Source organism: Rhinatrema bivittatum, chromosome 4 (genome assembly GCF_901001135.1).
Source record: "Rhinatrema bivittatum chromosome 4, aRhiBiv1.1, whole genome shotgun sequence".
NCBI lineage: Eukaryota > Metazoa > Chordata > Amphibia > Gymnophiona > Rhinatrematidae > Rhinatrema > Rhinatrema bivittatum.
In genome coordinates, this window is record NC_042618.1 from 366,733,040 (window position 1) to 366,753,601 (window position 20,562).

General features: G+C 47.9%; 1 protein-coding gene across 4 annotated transcripts in view; it reads left to right on the plus strand.

Moving 5' to 3' along the window:
* KIAA1257 (KIAA1257 ortholog) overlaps positions 1 to 20,562 on the plus strand; it is a 384,182-nt gene that overhangs the window by 255,577 nt on the left and 108,043 nt on the right. For all 4 annotated transcript variants that reach the window (XM_029600807.1, XM_029600809.1, XM_029600810.1 and 1 more), the window contains one exon: positions 11,160 to 11,344. In XM_029600807.1, coding sequence (XP_029456667.1) covers positions 11,160 to 11,344 — 185 coding nt within the window. The remainder of the gene's footprint in view (positions 1 to 11,159; positions 11,345 to 20,562) is intronic.

Here is a 20,562-nt window from a genome sequence, read left to right on the forward strand (position 1 = left end):
CTCCCAGGGAGAGTCGGCGGTTTCCAAGGTCTTCCATCTTCTCCGGTCCCTTGGCTGGGTGGTGAACTTTGCCAAGAGCTCCCTCACCCCCTCGCAGCACTTGGATTTTTTGGGAGCACACTTCGATACGCTTCAGGGCAAGGTCTTTCTATGCCCGGACAAGGCCCAATCCCTCCGGGAGCAGATACAGCATTTTTCTGTGTTACCAGATCCCACATCCTGGGAATATCTGCAGCTCTTGGGTTCCATGGCCTCCATGATCAATCTCATCCCATGGGCTTTTCCGGACCTCCGCCCCTTGCAAGCGGCCCTGCTTTCTCGCTGGAAACCAGTCTCTCAGGATTACCAACTGGTGCTTCCCCTCCCTCAGTCTGCCAGGGACAGCCTGGGCTGGTGGCTGGAACCGCGTCATCTGGCCCAAGGCATTTCTCTTGAGATACTGGATTGGGTGGTGGTCACCACCGATGCCAGTCTATCCGGCTGGGGGGCAGTATGCCACCGGAGCTCAGCACAGGGGCTGTGGATGAAGGAGCAAGCAACCTGGCCGATCAATCGCCTGGAAACAAGGGCGGTCCGTCTGGCTCTCATGCATTTCTTACCCTTGGTGCGGAATCAAGCGGTGAGGATCCTATCGGACAATGCGACAACCGTAGCGTATATCAATCGCGAAAGAGGCACGAAGAGCCGGCATGTGTTGCTCGAAATGGCCCGCCTAATGGAGTGGGCGGAGAAGCACGTAGCACACCTGGCAGCGTCACACATTGCGGGCGTAGACAACATTCTGGCCGACTACCTGAATCATCAGCAACTGGAACCCGGAGAGTGGTCCCTCTCTGACGAAGCCATGCATCTCTTTAGGCATCGCTGGGGGGCGCCACGACTGGACCTCATGGCGACGTCTCTCAAAACCAAAGCAGCTCGGTTCTTCAGCCGCCAGCGAGAGCGTGGGCCAAAAGGAGTAGATGCTCTAGTGCTCCCCTGGCCGGACCACGTTCTACTCTACGTTTTCCCCCCCTGGCCTCTCGTGGGTAAAGTCATTCGGAGAATAGAGCTTCATCGGGGCCCTGTCATTCTGGTGGCTCCCGAGTGGCCACAGCATCCTTAGTTTGCAGATCTGCTCTATCTGGTAGTGGACGGCCTGATCAGGTTGGGCTACCTTCCGCGTTTGCTTCATCAGGGGCCAGTATTTTTCGACCAGGCAGAATGCTTCTGTCTTGCGGCCTGGCTTTTGAACAGCGCCGCCTTCGGCGCAAAGGTTACCCTGATGCAGTAGTCTCAACTCTCCTCAAGGCCCGGAAAACCTTGACTTCGGCTGCCTATGTGAGGGTCTGGAAGGTTTTTGAGGCTTGGTGCACAGCGCATGATACCCATACCTCGAAGGCCTCGGTCCCTCAGATTCTGGCGTTCCTACAAGATGGTTTGGATAAAGGACTCGCCTACAATTCCTTGAGAGTACAGGTCGCCGCCCTGGGTTCGCTCCTTCAGTACGCAGGCCATTCCTCTCTCTTGGGACAGCCGGATATCGCCCGTTTCCTCAAAGGGGCGAAGCATCTATGGCCCCTGGTCAGGGATCCGTTCCCTTCTTGGAATCTTAATTTGGTACTCAGGTCTCTGGCGGGCCCTCCTTTCGAGCCTCAATGCAACGCCACCATTAAAGATATCATGTTCAAGACTGTCTTTCCTGGTGGCCATTCATTCCGCACGCCGCATCTCAGAATTCCAAGTGCTCTCCTGCAGAGAACCCTATCTCTGGTTCACGGATTCAGGTGTTTCGCTACGCACAGTGCCCTCCTTTCTACCCAAAGTCTTCTCGTCTTTTCACCTGAATTAGATGGTTGAGCTCCCGTCCTTCGCAGCGGGGGAACCGGGTCACTTTCGTTCTCTGGATGTCAAGCGTGCTCTCATTCACTACTTGGAGGTCACTAATGAATTTCGAGTCTCAGACCACTTGTTCGTGTTGTGGTCGGGACCAGGGAAGGATTCCCAGGCCTCGAAGACGACGATTGCAAGATGGCTTAAGGAAGCAATAGTCACAGCATACATAGGTACGGGTAGGACGACTCCGCTTGGTGTTAAAGCACACTCTCTCCATTCACAGGCTGCATCCTGGGCTGAAGTACAGTCTGTCTCCACCCAAGAGATCTGCCGGGCGGCGACTTGGAAGTCTCTTCATACCTTTGCACGACATTACCGATTGCATCTACCGTCTTCATACTCTGGATATTTTGGCGCCCAGGTCTGACTCCATCTGCTGGACGGGGGACATAACCCACCATCTGGACTGATCCTTGGTACTACAGGAACGAAAATCAGCAGGTAAGAATAATTTTCTTATCTTATAGTAGGTATTATAAGCTAAAAGAAAGTTGACGGATTTAAATAATTTGAGCTGCTAGAATATAGGATATTCATTCCCTAGAATGTTTATTTTCAGAAACTTTGCTTTATGTAATGTTTCAAGTTTCTATACATATTTTCAAAATATTTAGAATTACAATAAGGACATTTTTAGTTTTTAATTACAGTCATAGATGCCATAGCCAGAAATAATTATTGCACAATTGCAGCCCCACATGCCCCTCTTTTGGACAGGTTCAACTGAGGACACTACCCAAACTATTCAGTTGAACCTGCATTCAGGTAGAATAAAACATTAAAATAAATTGGGACATATAGGCATTGAATTGGTTGCTATTCAGTCCTTACTTAACAATGTAGAAATAGCAAACACTAGAAAAGCAGACCAGGCAACAAAAATTAAAAACATAAAGCAGCCCAATTTGAGTTCAAAAGTATGTACAGTCCAGCAAACATTAGTAAAAGAGAAAATAAATGCCATGCATGTCAAAGCTAAAGTGGTAGTCTGAGCTCTTCTCTCCCCAGTCTCTGGTTCACTGTTTTTATCCTTCCACTCCTGATCACTGATCCTCCTCCCCCAGTTCTCTCTCTCCAACCCCAAGATCCTATTTCCTTCACCTCTGCACACTCTAACATCTCTTTTTCTCCCATAAAACCTTGTCCAGAAAAGAACAAATTAAGGGGGTCATTTATCAAAGGCTTATCACACGCGATACGGCCATATCGCGTGCAATAAGCCTCTATCGCATGCAAAAATGGCCTTTTCGCATGCGATAGAATGCAAATTAGGGGGAGAGGAGGAGTCGGAGCAGGGAGGTGTGGAGTCGGCGGTGTCTTCACTGCCGGCGATAATATTACTAACATTATCATTGGCAGTAGCGCGCCAAATAACACCTTTCACGGTGGTGCTATTCAGTGTGAAAGCCAGCAGCCGGCGCACCGCCATGGTGCGAAGACTGCGGGCTTTGCAGGCCCGCCCCCCCCCCCCCCCCCGTTTTTGCAGGATTCATCATTTTGCGAGGAATGATGAATCCAGGCCTAAATTATCTACATACAAAAGAAAAATCAGAAAATTACTTTGGGGTCAATATTCAAATGGTTTGTCCAACTAAATTCAGGAATTTAGCTGGACAAACATGGGGTTTTAAGCATCCTGCACTGGCAGTGGATACTTTTTAGCCAAGGTAAGTTATTACTGGATAAAAGAGACAGCTCAGGGGCATTTGGAGGCAGAGCATCAACTTAACACTAAAATTCAACGCTACTCAGGTAAGTTTAGCTGATCAACAGGGTCATTTATCAATTGCATTAAGGCCTTATCATGGGTGTTAGGGCCCTAAAGCCCGAGATAACACCAAAACGCATGCAATAAGTAACGCATTGCAAGCTGTGTATGCAAATTTTAAAAATTTAGTCGAAAGGGAGGAGTTTGGGATGAGTTTATGAAAATAAGGGGTGGTTTAATGTTGCATGCGATAGTGTAAAGCATGCTATCGCATGATTTAACGCTAGAAATAACTACAGAGAGCCTCTGGGGAGGCACACATATTAGTCAACTTTTTATACCACTGTAAGAGGGGCAACTAGTAACTTGGGGTGAGATTTTGGTGGTGGCCTAGGTTTTGGGGGATAGTTTTATATGCGCAGTCAGGTACAAACAGCACAGTAGACAGTGAAGATTTGATGTGATTTGAGTGATGAGAGGTACACAAAAATGAGATGTGAACATTGTACTCTCGACCTAGCTGTTTGTACCGCTAACTGTGCATGTAAAACTGCCCCTCAAAATCTCATTGTGCTAAAATACTTATGCAATGCAGTAAAATAGTGCAGGTTGCGGTATCTGGAAAATTACCTAAACGACGTCCCTTTTTTTTTTTTTTTTTTTTATCATGGACGCTATTCCAGCAAAACTGATGAATCTAAGTCTGTCTGTTTGTGGTGGAGGGAATGTCTAACGTTATCCTGATAACTTTGCCTAGGTAACTTTAATCCTAACCAGATATATTCAGCAGGATTTATTTGCCACTGAATATCCTGACTTTAGGTAAGTTGAAACAAAATTTTTGAGGCCAGCAGCAGCCTGATCCCCAAGCCCCTGCTCTCCCCCCAAAATAATGAAAAGAATGTTGAAGCCAGCAGTGTACGGATCCCCTCAGATTTAAAGCAAAATATGGTGAACCAATCTGCTCCCCCTTCTTTAAAAAGTGGAGCCTTTCAACCCCTGAATCGCCAAAAGCATTCTTGTACCACAGCAGGCGTAAGAAAGATTCTTACTTCTACAGGGTAAATATATAAGTGCTGGTGCGTTTTCCAGCCCCTAGGGATTCACTGCATTGTAGCCAGTTTTGATCTCTTCACTGACAACTAACCAATTCACATTCAGAACTGTACCGCCTGCTGGGATGCAGGAATTTATTTATTTATTTATTTAGGTGTTTTTATATACCGGGATACGTTGGGAACATCATCTCGGTTCACAGATAACTAAACTGCAACAGGCTTTACAGAGAACAATTTAAACAGTGAAAGTAAATAATGTAAACCGTGAAAGAAATTTGAACAATTAACACAACATGCTATATAGTTAACAGGTTATAAAGGGAACGATAATGTTTTGGGGGATTGGGAGGGACAGAGTGGGTGACTCCCACTTTTATAATAAGGGGAAGAGAGTGAGGCCAGTGGAATCATGAGCCAGATTAGGCAGCCGCCTGGAGTGCCACCGGTCTGGGGGTAGGCGACAGCATGGCTTCTCTTTCTTCCCACCCACACAGCCTGGAAGAGGAAGTGTTGGGTCCATGCAGGTGGGAAGAAAGAGAGGCAATGCCATTGCAGCCTGAACCAGGAGGAAAATGGCATGTACCCCGGGCTTTCTCAGGAAACAGCAGTATCAGCCCTGGGCCTGCATGGCAGTCAATTGTAAGAGGAGCAGCAGTAGCAACAGAGCCTCCCCACACTCACCCGCAGGATGCAGACCAGCATCAGCTCCCGCAGCCTCAAGAAAGATGAAATGCCATCTATTGTGGGGCTGATGGAAGAAGCGTCCATTACACTTCTGATGGGGATGGGTGAGGAAGTGAGAGAGTGTCTGTGAGAGCCTGTCTGTGTGTGTGTGTTAGATCCTATGTGTGTGTGTTAAACTGTTTCTCTGTGTGTTAGAGCCTGTCTCTGTCTGTTATATAGCATGTCTGTGGGTTTATCTGTGGGAGCATATCTGTATGAGAGAGCATGTCTGTATGTGTGGGTCTGTAAGAGCATTTCTGTGTATGTTCAGGGCTTCATTTGTGGGGGAACAGCCAGGATCACAGTTCTGGCACTTCTTTTCAGACTTAAGAGGGAGAGCATCACGGGTGTTCTTCAGCCCCTCCTTTCAGGCACCCTGCAGGGAAGAGAAGAGGGGTGAGTCTGAAGCATACAGAGAACAGCTACTCTGCTCCCTAATCCAGTCCATACCTTCTTGTTTCTCCCTCCTCCCCTTTATCCTTCTGTATTGCAGGAAACAGAAGGGGAAGGAGTAATTCTGAAGCAGATATTGCAGAGCAAAAAACAGATACAAAAGCGATTTGAATTAGCACAAGTTTGAAACTTGTCAAGGCTTCAACCCTGGCCTTGATGAAAGGCACTGTCGCTCACAATGTTCAAACTTGTGCTAATTCAACCCCTTTTTGTGTCCATTACTGAGGGCTTAATTTCTGGCAGACAATCCAAAACAGCGTTCTGTCATCCTTTTTCTGGGACCTGAGAAAGTGAAGCAGAGCCAGCAGTGGATATTATTCTGTTTCTACAGCGGAAACAGAGCCAGTAGTTGCATGATTCATTTATGTTCCTCCCTCCCCTTCCCCCAGCCCTTGGAGGAAGCAGAGAAGAACAGAAAGTATTGGAATTGCTTATCCTGAGACAAGGGCAGCCACATGGCTTTGATTTTTTGCAATTTCCCAGAACAATTTAGGAGGTTGTGAAGAACAACAGCTAATGTAAAAAAATAAAATAAAACAGCCCCACTGCTGCTGTCACTACTGGGTGTGTTGGTTTCCTGATTATCATGCAGTTATACCAGGCCCTGCTGGTGACCACACTGGTGAGAGTGAAAGGGACAAAGGAGTGAATGAGGGGATGGGGGGGGGGGGGTGTGAGTGATGGGAAGGGCAAAAGAGAGTGAAGAGATCTGAGAAACTGTAAATTGTGTTGGGGGGAAGAGGAGGAAAGGGTTAATCAGGGGATCAAATTTGCAGTGTGCAATGAGTGAGGGAATTGGATGGAGTATGAGATGAGTGAGATGATCAGAATGGAAGGCAGTCTGTAAATAAAGTGATTGGAGGGGATGGAGAAAGAATGAAGGAGGGGAGAAGATAGGATTGGGTGTGATGGGGGAAGGGAGAGAAGGTGGTGAATGAGGAGAGGATATGGCTCCCTTCTTTTCACTCCCAAGAAAGCAAAGAACAGGCCAGAAGATGGTGTTTACTTTTACATCGGTGTGGTCTACAGGCTTCTGATTCAGTCAGAAGAGCTGGACAGAGATCTAGTGAAAGACATCCAAAAGTTGGGAAAACAGGGAAGTGTTGCTCATTGGAGATTTTAATCTGCCAGATGTAGATTGGAGTTTCTCACAGGTCAAGCAGGATGGTAGTCCTCACATGGGTGACATCACAGGATGGAGCCCAATCATGGAACACTTTTGTCAAAGTTTCTAGAACTTTGACTGGCTCCTACTGGGCATGCCCAGCATGTCACTAACCCTGCAGCCAGCAGGGGTCCCTCTTCAGTCTTCTTTTTTCCGTACAGCAACAGCCACGCAGTTAAGGAGCTCTACAAGGATTCCTGACAGGAATTTTCCTCACGGAATTATTTAAAGTTAAATTGCCCCACAGGGGTCCCTCCGTTAACTTTTTTCAGTCTGCGGTACTCCGGTAAGTTTTTACCCGTTTTCCGTCAATTACCGTCGAGTTTGGCCCTCGCGGCCTACTGGCCGTCGACCATACCGCGGCTCGATTTTTCTATGGCCATGGCGTTGGGGTTCCGTCGGTGTCCGGACTGTACTCGTATCATATCCATTACAGACCCGCATAAAGTCTGTGTAATGTGTCTTGGATGAGAGCACGATGTCTTGACCTGCACCAAATGTGCCCTAATGACACCAAAAGGTCGCAAGGCCAGAATGGCGAAGATGGGACTTCTCTTCCGTGCTCAAACCTCGATTCTGTCCATTGCATCGACGTCATCTGAACCGGCACCGTCAATGTCGCTGCAGCATCGACCACCGACCGGTGACCGCCCAGTGTCGATCACTTCCCAGCCTTCGACAACCTCTTCTCCCCCTCAGGACCGAGGGGATCGTAAGGAGAAACATCGCCATCAGCACCGAAAGTCTCAGACCATCGAGGCATCGAAACCATCGACCTCGCCATTGTCTGAGCCGCCACCGAAGAAACCCTGTCCAGAAAAGGCACCGACCTTTTCGGCAACCGGGTCACTGAGGCAGTTCTCACCCAACAGGGCGTCGGGAGTCGTGACTCCGCCTTTAACGGTGGTCCCTCCGGCTATGCTTCTGCCTCCTTCTTCTGTTTCGGAGCCGGGGCTGCTTGCTCCAGGTCTCTGAGAAGAATTGGACCGGATGGTTCAGGAGGCCATCGACAATGCGATGCATTGACTCCAATTGGACCGGATGGTTCCCCCGGCATCGATATCTGTACCGATAGTGGAACCAAGCACCGACCCGATTCCAGCAGCATTGGCACTGCTGCTATCGAGGATGGAAGCACTTATTGCCGCTTTTCCATCGGTGGACCCCGGGACACGGATGGCTCCGGTGCCCTCCCCGCTGACTTTATCATTGGGAGGAGAAACACCATTCCGCATCCCTCCTTCGGGAGTTCTGCCTAAGCCATCGACATCGATACTGATACCTCCATCGAGCCATCCACCAATGCCATCCATGCCTGCGCCAGGGCCTTCATTACTTTCATCGGTGCCTCCGGTTATTCCTTCAATGCCTTCGGATCCTAAACCGGGACCTTCAGGTATCCAACTACCCCGTCCCTCTACAGTTCCTAGAGCGACAGGTGCTGATCCTTATGATACCTGGACTGATGATTCTTCACCAGACACCGATGATTTGCCTTCACCACCTTCACCCACTGAAAGTAGAAAGCGTTCTCCTCCAGCGGACCTTTCTTTCATAAATTTTGTGAAGGACATGTCTGAATTGGTCCCTTTCCAGTTACTGACGGAACAGGATGACAGACATCAAATGATGGAGTTACTTCAATTCCTGGACGCGCCCAAGGAAATCACCTCCATCCCCATCCATCAAGTTCTTCTTGATCTTCTCAAAAAGAACTTGGAACATCCTGGCTCCATTGCACCAGTCCACAGGAAAACTGACTCTACCTATTTGGTACAGTCAGCTCCAGGCTTTCAAAAGCCTCAGTTTGATCACCAGTCTGTGGTGGTTGAATCTGTGCAAAAGAAAGCAAAAAGGTCGAAAACTCATACCTCCTTTCCCCCTGGCAAGGAACAGAAGTTTTTGGATAACATTGGTCGCCAAGTCTTTCAAGGATCAATGCTGATCCTCCAAATTGCTGCTTACCAACTATATATGACCCAATACAATAGGGTCATTTTTAAGCAACTACACGACTTGACAACCTTCATGCCTCAGTCACTTCCAGAAAACTTCTACACCCTTCTTAATAAGGGTTTGGAGGCAGGCAAACATGAGATTAGATCATGTTACGATATTTTTGACACTGCAACCAGAGTGTCTGCAGCTGCTATTTCAGCAAGATGATGGGCTTGGCTCAAGTCTTCCGACCTTCGTCCGGAAGTGCAAGAACGTTTATCCGACCTCCCCTGCATAGGAGACAATCTCTTTGGCGAGCAGATTCAGAAGACAGTGGCTGAACTGAAGGACCATCATGAGACTCTCAGACAGCTCTCCCTGATTCCTTCGGATTATCCTTCTAAACAGCCTTTCCGGAAGGACTCTAAAAAGTCTTTTTATAGACCAAAGAAGTCCTACCCGCCAGCAGCCAGATGCCGGTCTGTGAGACCATTCCTCAGATCACAGTCTCGTCAAACCCGAAAGCAAAAACCACAGACAGCCTCCCAACCGGGCCCTGCTTCTGGATTTTGACTCTCGCATAGAGAGCAGCAGTCAGATTCCATTACCAAATGTCCCAGTGGGAGGCCACTTGTGCCATTTCAACAATATATGGCAATCAATCACCTCGGACCACTGGGTCCTAGCAATAATTGCTCAAGGCTATCATCTCAATTTTCTCTCCATTCCTCCGGATTCCCCACCTCTAATGACGTGGAAAACATCCGACCATTCATTGCTCCTGGAGCAGGAGGCCTCCCTCCTACTCCAGTCCAGAGCAGTTTTGATATGGGACATTTATAAATTTATTATATTGAAATTGTAACTCATTTTACATGTGACTTTTTGAGGGGCAAGCCCATATCTAACACACATTATAATTGATCTAATACAAATTCCAAGGGTCTTTTTTTACTTTTTTGTAGGGTTTTACAGCACTGCATGTAAATATATACATATTGTGACTGTAATTTTAATGTTCTTGTTCATGTAAAATCTATTATCATAAATATATAATTGTTATTTATTTATTTGAATTGTGTTGTGGGGAGAGTGTGAGGGGGAAGAGGTGGCAAGCTGTAAGTTTCACCTAGGATACCTAACACCCTTGCACTGGCTCTGGAAGGGAAGAACAGGCTGCTCCATTGCCACAGTATTTTTTTAATTCTAAGGGAGAATGGAGGATCAGTCTGCAATGTTCTTTTCATTAATTTTGGGGGAGGGAGAGAATGGCCCCTGCTGACCCCAACATTCTTTTCATTATTTTCAGTAGAAAGGAGGGAAGAGAGAAGTTGGAATTGGGCCCTTGCTAGCCGCAACATTGTTTTCCTTATTTTGGGGGGTAGAGCAGGGGAGATTGGGCTAATGCAGGCCTCGCATGGTTTGTTTTTTTTATCTGTTTTAAAATATTCAGAAAGCCGGTGAGCTGCAAAGCTACCCAGATAACTTCAGCTGGGTAACGTCAGCTGACTATGTTCAGTGAAAAATAACTTCCGCTGAATATTTTGTTAAATCTTTCTGGGCAATTTACCTGGATAACTTTTACTGCTTGCTGACTTATTTAATGTTGACCTTTCTATTTTTATAATGTATAATACATTACTTAATATATATCACATTTAACATAGAAACTATGCCAGGGCTTCCCAAATCTGTCCTGGGGTCCCCGCAACCAGTTGGGTTTTCAGGATATCTGCAATAAATATGCATGAAATAAATTAGCATATACTGAGTTTCCATAATATGCAAATTTATCTCATGCATATTCATTGCGGATTTCCTGAAAACCTGACTGGCCGTGGGGTCCCTAGGATAGGTTTGGGAAACTCTGATCTATGCAAATATGCCACAGAATTTTCATGGAATTTCACAAACTTTGCTATAGAATTTTTTAATTTTTGCCTCCCAATTTAACTCCAGAGCTGTTATAGGAAACTGGGGACCATTGCTTTAACCCTTTACATAAACCATTGGAAATTTGAAATAGGTTTCCAGAAATAAACAATATTTATTGATATAAATAAGAATGATTGCCAAAAAATATGTAAACATTAAGTTAGGGTCCAATTTAAGCTATCATGGGTGGCTTGTATCCCCATCTCTTTATTGTGGAGGTACATGCCAGTGATGATATAACTTGACCACCTTCCAAATTTTTATGAGAAGTTGTGTTGCAGCTTTTGTTGATGGCTCTTTTCAGGTGATAAGTCAGCGACACAATGGATAAAGGGATCTGCCAATGGCTTTTCAGATGCTTTTATGACTTTGGCGTTAGATGCACCACTCATGTCTGAGGAACAGAAGAATGAATTAAACCCACTGATTATACGGATTATTGCTGCCACATCTCTCCCAACCACTCCTGTATCAATTCAGGTTTTGAAGGTAATTCATTTTCATTGCTGGGTTTTTTTTTGTTCTTGTATTCCTATTCCTATCACTTATGTTTGTAGAATCAAGTATTGTGGTTTGTAAAACAGCATGCATATATAATTGTTGGCATGTTTGTATGCTAGCTGTATTGTAGTTAGACAGTTCAACAATACAGAACTGTCATGCTATCATAATGCAGCAGTTTCTTCTATTATTCTATTTATTTCATGACTTGGAGTTTTGATAATAGAACATTTATTTTAAGACTCTTGGTTTTATAGCATTTATAGAGTTCAGTTTTATAACAGCATGCATATGGCTAAAGTAGTAAGTATTTGCAAGTTTAGCCCGAATTTTTAAAGCAGATTTGCAATATGTCCACTTTGAAAATTAGGGTTGGAAACCCTACCAGATTTATGCGTACACTTTTATACCTCTTCCAGAGCAGGTGTAAATGTGTGCTTGCACATTTGCATACATACTTTCAAAAGTACGCACGTAAATTACTTCTCCATCCCAAATTCCACCCCCTAGAATGCCTCTAGTGCATGTGAGTTTCATATGTACTTTTATACACACAACTCCCCCTCTCACCAGGCAATTTTTAAAAGCCTGGGTTTCATGCATGTAAATGTTTTTGAAAATCTGGTCCATAATGAATATTCCATAAACCTGTGTATGTCAGATTAAACCAAACAATGAATATAATATCTCTGATCACATAATTAAACTTAGAAGGTAACATTCATACAACTCTGTGCAGTCCCAAATACATGCATATCTGGCCACACAGACAGGCTGATGCAATATTGGGTGCTCATCAGTGTGCCGCTTCACAAGCAGTTGAACACACATTTTGGACGCGCTAGACTTGCACCCAATGCATTACAGGAATTAGCGTGTCCAAAATGCTTGTTCAATCAAGCACATAGCTAATAGCGCTCATCACATGCAAATTCCATGTAGATGAAGCTATTAGCTATGACCCCGCAACGCCAAAAATTGCCGCATGGCCAAGCCTTCCATTTTAACATGGCAAATTTAATGCCTACCCGGGAGCATGCCATGCTCAAGGGATCAACAAAAAAAAAATCCTGCTTTCTGTGGTTCCTTCTGTTGGTATTGTCGCAATACAGTAGGAGGAATGACAGAAAGTAGCATTCCCAAGTTCTTGCACTTAATATTAATTTATTCACTCCTTCACTTACTGCCGATTAGTCCATTCAATGTCACATGTCAACAAAAGGACAAATCAGAAGACTGTCCTGAAAAGGGATTGGTCCTTTTCACTGACAAGTCAGTGAAAAGGACCAATTGGGAACAGCCCTGCCAAGGTAGCATGGGGAGGGAGCTCTGGCCAGGCTATTGTCAACGCACAGCCACTCTCCAGGGAGCCCGATGCAGAGTGCTATGGACGCATCAATTATTCATTGTGTGCCCCTTTTAGCGCAACAGCTCATTTGCCTATTGAATTGAGCACCCAGGAGAGGTAGATATGCACACGTTCAAAAAACGTGTGCCCAGTTTAGATGCACGTTTTTTGCGCGATGATATTGCATTGGCATGAGAGATCTACTGTATTATTTTATAACCTGCGCATAACAGATACAAGCAGATTATAAAATGAGTATATGTATTTAACCCCTACCATACGCGAGTATGTTTCTTTAAGCGTGAATATCTGCAATGTAATAAAAGTACGCACAAATCCTACATATTTAAAAAAACATACATGCGTATATTTTACGCACAAAAAAAAATTGTTTTGCTCATGTAAAACCTTGTTTATACATGGAAGTCTGTATATTTTAAAATATATAGTTTAAACCCCCCTCCAAATTGATCATTAATTCTCCCTTCCCGCCAAAGCCACAGTTCTGCCCTATCCACTGCCCGCTGTAATCAAGAGCCTCCCTAACTGGCCCTTGGCACCCTTTGAGAATCTTAAATTTCTTAGCATTTAGACAGATGGATCCCAGACCAAGTGGGTTATGCACCTCTACTAGCTAATGGAGATGAAGCAAAGCTGATATCACAGTATATTATATACCCCCTGCAGTGACATCAGCCCACCAATATTCTTCTTCTCTGCAGATGGTGGACGGGCATCTCCTTACTGGGGATTGCTTACAGTTTTTAGAAGGAGAAAAGATAATAGAAATTTATTTTGCCTTGTTTTCCTGTGGTGATAACATATGGTCCCTCCCGCAGTTGAGAATTCTTGAGGTGGTATTTTGGATCCATCCCTCAGATTGAGTGCATTGGTCCAGTAGCCGGTTTTCAGCTAGAGTGGATTTAGCTGTAAGAGACAGCTGAAAGGCAAGTGGGTGCAGAAAGCCAAGCGCAGCTGTGATGATATATGCCCTCTCCCCCTGCAGCCGCATACCGATTCTGTACTCAGCCGGGATGGCTTTGCGTGGTTTCCCGCACTGGAAAACGACTCTCCTCAGTCTGTTTTTCCGTGTGCGGGATCGCACGTGGAGCTTCAGACCTCCTCAGTTAATAGTGAAAAAACAGAGAAAAACAGTGATTTTGTCGGAAAATGTCAGAGCGCGGCAGGAAGGAGGGTTCCTGACCATCGGGGTTCAAGCCCTGCAAGTGCGGTAAGGTGATGTCGATCACCAATGGGCATGAATGCTGCTATCGGTGTCTGAGCCCAGACCACCCGATGCAGTCCTGCCACCTATGCGGACGGATGTCCCCGAGAGCCCGGAGGCAACGCGCCGAGAAGATGGAAGCGCTCAAGGCAGCCCGAGGAGGTTCGTATGTGCCCCCCTCCTCCCCAGGTCTGGCTGCTCCGACACCCCCACCGAAGCGTCGGGCATAGTCGGTCGAACCCGCGACCGCGAGGTCGGGCATCGAGAAGAAGAAGAGAAGCAAGGCTGACTCACTTCGAGGCCGCGATCTGGTCCGTTCCAAGCATCGAGCCCACGATGAGTCGGAAGCATTGGTGTCCCGATCTCATCTGCGCCCAGAAGCATCGAGCGGAGTGGAGGAACACGTCGCCAGGGCACCTGGCACTGGGCTCGATCGAGGCGATGCAGCACCACAGAGCGACTCGACACGGACGGTGCCGGTCCCGACACATTTAAGGGCAACGCAAGATTCAGCGCTGAAGAAGGCGGCGGCGCTGGGCGAACCGACCGGAAAACACCACGCAACGCATGCGAAGACGGCGCAAGCATCGACGCAATCGGCGCAAGCATTGATGGCGCACTCAACGCAGCTGAAAAAGGGAGTCGACCGACCACATAAAGGTCCTTCCTCCCATAAATCGCCGGCGCATATGGGCCATGGATCAACACCGGAGCCAACTGGTGGCCTTCTCAGCCACAGGGGCAACGAACTGCTGACAGAATGCAGTCCCGCCCACAAAATCAAAGACACGCATCGGGAGCGATGGGACCGCTGTTTACTTCTGCTTTCTCAGCTTCTGAAGGAGAAGGGACTCCGACACTCTCATCTCATTCTCCATCATCCTCTTCCTCTTCAGTTAGTCTTATTCAGATTTATCCTTGGCCTCTCATCGGAGATCAGAAGCCAGTTTCTTGCAGGAACCACTGTCCAAAAAACGACGGTTGCCAGATGAAACCCGTACTCCTCGTTCTCCGGGTAGGAGACCAGATGCGGATATCCTCTTAGCGGCGGTTCCTGTACAATCTCCACCCACAGGTCAAAAACCCGCTATGCCTCTGCAGATGAAGGATGCATTTATTAACCTCTCCCTGGCGCTGTCCGGATTTTTTGAGGTCATGCAGGCGTCCTTCCAATTATCGGCCTCCAACCCTCCCAGTGGGGTGGCGATCCCTCAGCCATCGGTACACTCATCACCGATACAACCCCGGTCTCCTTCACCTCCAATTACCGGCCTCCAACCCTCCCAGTGGGGCGGTGATCCCTCAGCCATCGGTACATTCATCACCGATACAACCCCGGTCTCCTTCACCTCCGGCTCTGCCACCAGATCCTACACCCAAAGGAGGACCTACTTCGGACTGTACCTCAGGAGTTTCATGATTCCTCCCCAGACTCCTCCACGGGGTTATCCATCTGACCCAGCGGAGGGCCCAGCAGAGCCTTATTCCCCGCCAGAGGACCTCATATCCAAAATTCTTGGAGAAGATGGGGAAAGTCATCAACCTTCCCATTCAAAAGTCCCAGACCCCAGATTGGACACCCTGGATCTACTAAAAATCGTTGACCTCCCGGCCGAACCCACAGCTCTGCCACCGCATGCCATTTTGGATTCGGTCCTCGAAAAATCTTGGGATACCCCATTCACGCTCCCAGCAGTGTCCCGGAAGATTGATTTAAAATATAAAATGCAAAAATCTCCATACTACACAAATCTTCAACTGCCACATGCGTCCTTGGTCGTGGAGTCCGCAATGGGGAAAGCGAAGAAAACTAAACTACATTCGCTTTGCCCCGGGGAAAGACCCTCGCGCTCTGGACAAATTTGCTAAGCAAGCCTATCAGGCGTTCATGCTTGGCGCACGGATTAACTACCACCAATTCTATTTGGTACAATACCTGTTCGAGTACGTGCAACGCCTCAAGGACGATCCGCAGTCTCTCCATGACTCCCATCCACTACAAGACATCAAAGAGGCCATCTGACATTTACTATGTACCATCTACGAAGGATTTGAAACGTCCTCCAGGGTCTCGGAAAGTGCAATCGCGGCACGCAGAATGGCATGGCTCAGAGCCAGTTCCATAAGGAATGATGTCCATGATAAATTGGCCAACCTGCCCTGCCGGGGAGACAATTTGTTTGGCTCCAAGTTACAGGAAACGGTGGCTCAGCTCAAGGAGCAATCAGTGGCGATGCAGTCACTCACCATTCTACATTCTTATGCTTCTTCACGTAGGTTCTATGCTCCGTATAGGCGACAACCTTTCCAACGGAGGTCATTCCGTCCCTATGCGTCCTACCGTCCACCGCCATACCAGCCTCCACCATGCCAACAACCCACTCAAAACCAGAACTGGCGTGGCTGACCTCGGCCACAGTGTCCTCAAAACCAACAACAACCATCCTCTAACAGACAGGCCGATACAGTAAGGACGCGTTAGAAAGAGTGAGTGCGGCAGTGCCGGGCACACCCTCGTTTGCCGCACGCACAGTTCGGATCACATACCGCTCGATACAGTATTTAAATTAGACACAAATGCAAGCCGCATCCAAAGCATGTCCATGAAGCGCAATCTATTTTACTGTATAGAGCGCCATACAGCACCTATACAGTATCCTGGGTGCGCTGGTACCTGTCATTTCAAATGTCATTTCAAATGACATTTGAAATGACAGGTACCAGGAAGTGGATGGTTCTCCTACGCTCGGGCATCGGGGATTACCAGTCCTCTCTCCCCCCTCCCGAAGCACGGCGCAGGGTGAAAATCGACTCGACATGTTACTAAAGCAAATAGAAATTGTAACAAAAGTAAATTTACTGCATGCTTCCAGCAGCCCCAGTCCTCTCTCCCCTCCTCCCGAGGCGCCCACCGCGGCTCCCCTGCCTCCCGAGGGCAGCCGGCGGCGAAAGGGGCTTCCAGCAGCCCCACTGGCGAAGGTGTATGAACGCATGTCCAATTTGGGCGCTCAAGCAGCAAAGGCGCATGAGCGCACGCCGTGACCTCGGACGTCCATCCGGGCGCTCAGGTCACGGCGTGCGCTCATGCGCCTTCGCTGCCTTGAGTGCCCAAATTGGACGAATCCAAAATGCTGGTGTCTCTTCTTCTGGGACTCCTGCCTCCATTATGCTGTCTCATCTCTGGGGCTACTGCCTCCATGCTGCGCTCTCCAGTACTGGTCCTGAAGCCTCCATGCTACCTTCTCTGGTCCTGGTCCTAGTCCTGTTGCCTTATACTTGAATTTTGCTGCCCCTTTGAGAGCAGTCTTTCAACATTGACTGTCTGGCCCTTCTTTGAACTTTGCTGCTGTGGTCCTCAGGCTTTCCCCTTTGACTGCACTCTTTCAACAATGACTGTCTGGGCCTTCACTTGCCATCAAATATTTGTGCTGGCATCAGGCAGCGCCTCGGGGCGCATAACAAGAAACATCTTTCTTCGCTGTTGGGTGGCCCTTGAAAGGTCCGGGTAGACCCTAACCACTCCACCCATAAAGGAAGTATTCATATTTTGGAAATAAGCCTTCATCAGCTGCCCAATCTCTAATTCAGTGAAGAAAGAAATAAGGAGAACTGCTCTTCCTATAATTTCCATATTTGAGTTTTCCAGATACTCTTAAGTTTGCAAACTCATCCCTGGCTTCCCTAGATGATATTTGGGGACTGTCCTTTCTGGATGGTAAAAACAAAATTTTCTTTATGGGCGGCACTGCTTCTGCCGGTATCTTTAATATCTCAGTCATATATCTTTTAAAAGTCACTAGGGCAGGTTCTCCCATTACTTTAGGAAAATTCATCACCCTCACATTGAGATGGCGCAGATAATTTTCAATTGACTCAAGTCTCCTTTGAGATGTTATTCGATCTTTTATGAGAGTGGTATTTAATTCTTGGACCTGCTTTAAATTAACAGACATGTCCTGTTGTGCAGCAGCTTCTTCTTGCAATTTTTTAGACTGTTCTTTATCCACCGAATCCAGTCTTTTATCAAAATTACCCAATTGTTGAGACTGCACTCTGAGGGTTCGGGCCATTACCGCCATTAGGTCCCATAGGGATTCTAATGTTATCTCTGCTGGTTTTTTAAACTCCAAGGGATCCAAGATGTTAAGTCCTACCTCCTCCTGCCGTGGTTTCTCTCCTGATGTTCCTGGAGAATCAACTCCTGTACCCCGGGAGTTTGTCGTCCACCATTCAGGGGTGATAGGCCTGTCCCGACTCCTGCTAAATCGAAGGATCCACCCTGCCATGCTTGCTCAGTCACGCTTGCATCAGTAAACACAACTCCGTCGATTGCACGGAGGGAGGAGCTACTCAGCGGTCCTCAGGGGTCAGGTGGGCTCAAGATGATCTCGCCAGGCGAAAGCACCGCTCCTCTTGAGACTTCTGCAGCGGCGTTGAGAGCTCCCACTGCAGAGCCTGGAGTCGCAAAGTCTGTGATATAACGCTGCCCTGTCGGGCCCGGTGGGTCTGGAGGATACTCTCCCTTCCTCTTGTGAGGCATTTTGAAAAATTAATAGGAAATAAGGCTTTCTGGAAACTGGAACGCAGAGCAGCAAAACTTAGTGTCCTCCAGCCGTGGCCATCTTGGCTCCAGAGAGCATACTCTTAACTAACTCTTAGATACATAGCTATGTGTGTGAGATGGCCACTATCTAGCTAGTGTTCACCTCTATATGCAGTCCGATTGAATAAATGTAGAAATTCTTGGCTAGAAGTGCTGTAGCAATATCTTCACTCTGTTACAGCTCGATACTGTAAGGCCGCGGTAGAAACAGTGCGGCAGTGTCAGGCGCACCCTTCCTCACCGCACGCACAGTTCTCTTCACTTAGCGCCCGATACTCTCTTCTAATTGCATGCAAATGCATGCCGCGGCTGCGAAGCCTTAGGCAAGCGTTAGGACCGCGCAACCCATTTTACTGTATAGAGCGCCTGTACAGTATCCTGGGTTCGCGGGCCTAACGCTTCACGGCCGCGCTGGTATCTGTTATTTCAAATGTCATTTCAAATGACATTTGAAATGACAGGTACCAGATGTTCCCCGATGCTCAGCAAACTTTCCCCCAGCCCCCGCTTACCTGCCCTGGCCCCGTCCGGTCTCCTGCGCAGCCCGTCCGGTCTCCTGCGCAGCCCGTCCGGTCCCCTCCTCCCGAAGCAAAAAAAACAAAACAAAAAACCGAAAAAGTAGCAAGGCTCGGGCCTGCTACGGTAGTTCCTTCTCCCTTCTCCTCTCCGTGCGATTCTCCTCCGTGCGATCCTCCCCTCCCCTCCTCTCCGTGCGATTCTCCTCTCCATGCGATCCTCCCCTCCCCTCCTCTCCGTGCGATTCTCCTTTCCGTGCGATTCTCCCCTCCGTCCCTTCTCCCCTCTCCTCTCCGTGCGATTTCAGCGCTCAAGGCAGTCACATGCCGTGACTGCCTTGAGCGCTGAAATCGCACGGCCATTCATCCAGGCAGAGGGAGCCGGCCTGCCTGGATGAATGCACGGCAGTGAAGGAATGGCCGTGCGATTTCAGCGCTCAAGGCAGTGAGCGCTGAAATCGCACGGCCATTCATCCAGGCAGAGGGAGCCTCTGCCTGGTTGAATGCACGGCCCCCATCGGAATGGATGCCCGTGCGATTTCGGCAGTCACGTGACGTCACGTGACTGCCGAAATCGCACGGGCATCCATTCCGACGGGGGCCGTGCATTCAACCAGGCAGAGGCTCCCTCTGCCTGGATGAATGGCCGTGCGATTTCAGCGCTCAAGGCAGTCACGGCATGTGACTGCCTTGAGCGCTGAAATCGCACGGCCATTCCTTCACTGCCGTGCATTCATCCAGGCAGAGGAAGCCGGAGGCCGTTTTCGCTGCTGGCTCCCTCTGCCCGGATCCCGCCGCCCGTCTGAGACTATCGCGCGTCCACCCGCCGCCGCCGCTTGGAACAGGTGCCCACCCGCCCGCGGCCTAGATTTTACACGCGACCACTCGCTCCCCGGCTTCCGCTGCCGCCTGCCTGGACCCACGCGGCCCTCCGACAGGTATTTAAAAATTTTTATTTTTTTTTCTGACAGGTTTTTATGTGTCCCACAGCATTACATTTTCTCGATCATCTCTGTATCGCTTTTTTTTTTATTGTGTTTTATTGTGTTTCAGTATTTTAAGTGGTGTCGATGGGTTTGCTACAAGACTCACAGTCCTAACACTTACTAGGGGGAGGCGGTAAACTAACACGTTAAGGCCGCGGCAAAACAGCGGGTTACTAAGGAGATAATATCAGCGCCCGTTACAGTATCGGAGGGGAATAGCTAATTCCTTCATTATACAGCTAATTCGTTCATTTACACATCATCTACATGCTGGGTGCGGAAAGGGTTATGTGTCTATTTTAGGAAGCGCTAAGGACGCGTGAAACTGGAGACTGTATCGCTGGATGGCCTTACTCGTCTGTATTGTACGCTCCCAGCACGTTACAGACGGGAAATCTTCAACCGCACGTTACTGTATCGACCTGTTAGTGAAGACATTGCTATAGCATTATATAACAATGCTAATGTCATAGTGCAGCTATAACAAACCATTGGCTTCTTCCATTGTGAAGATCTATCACCTCTAACC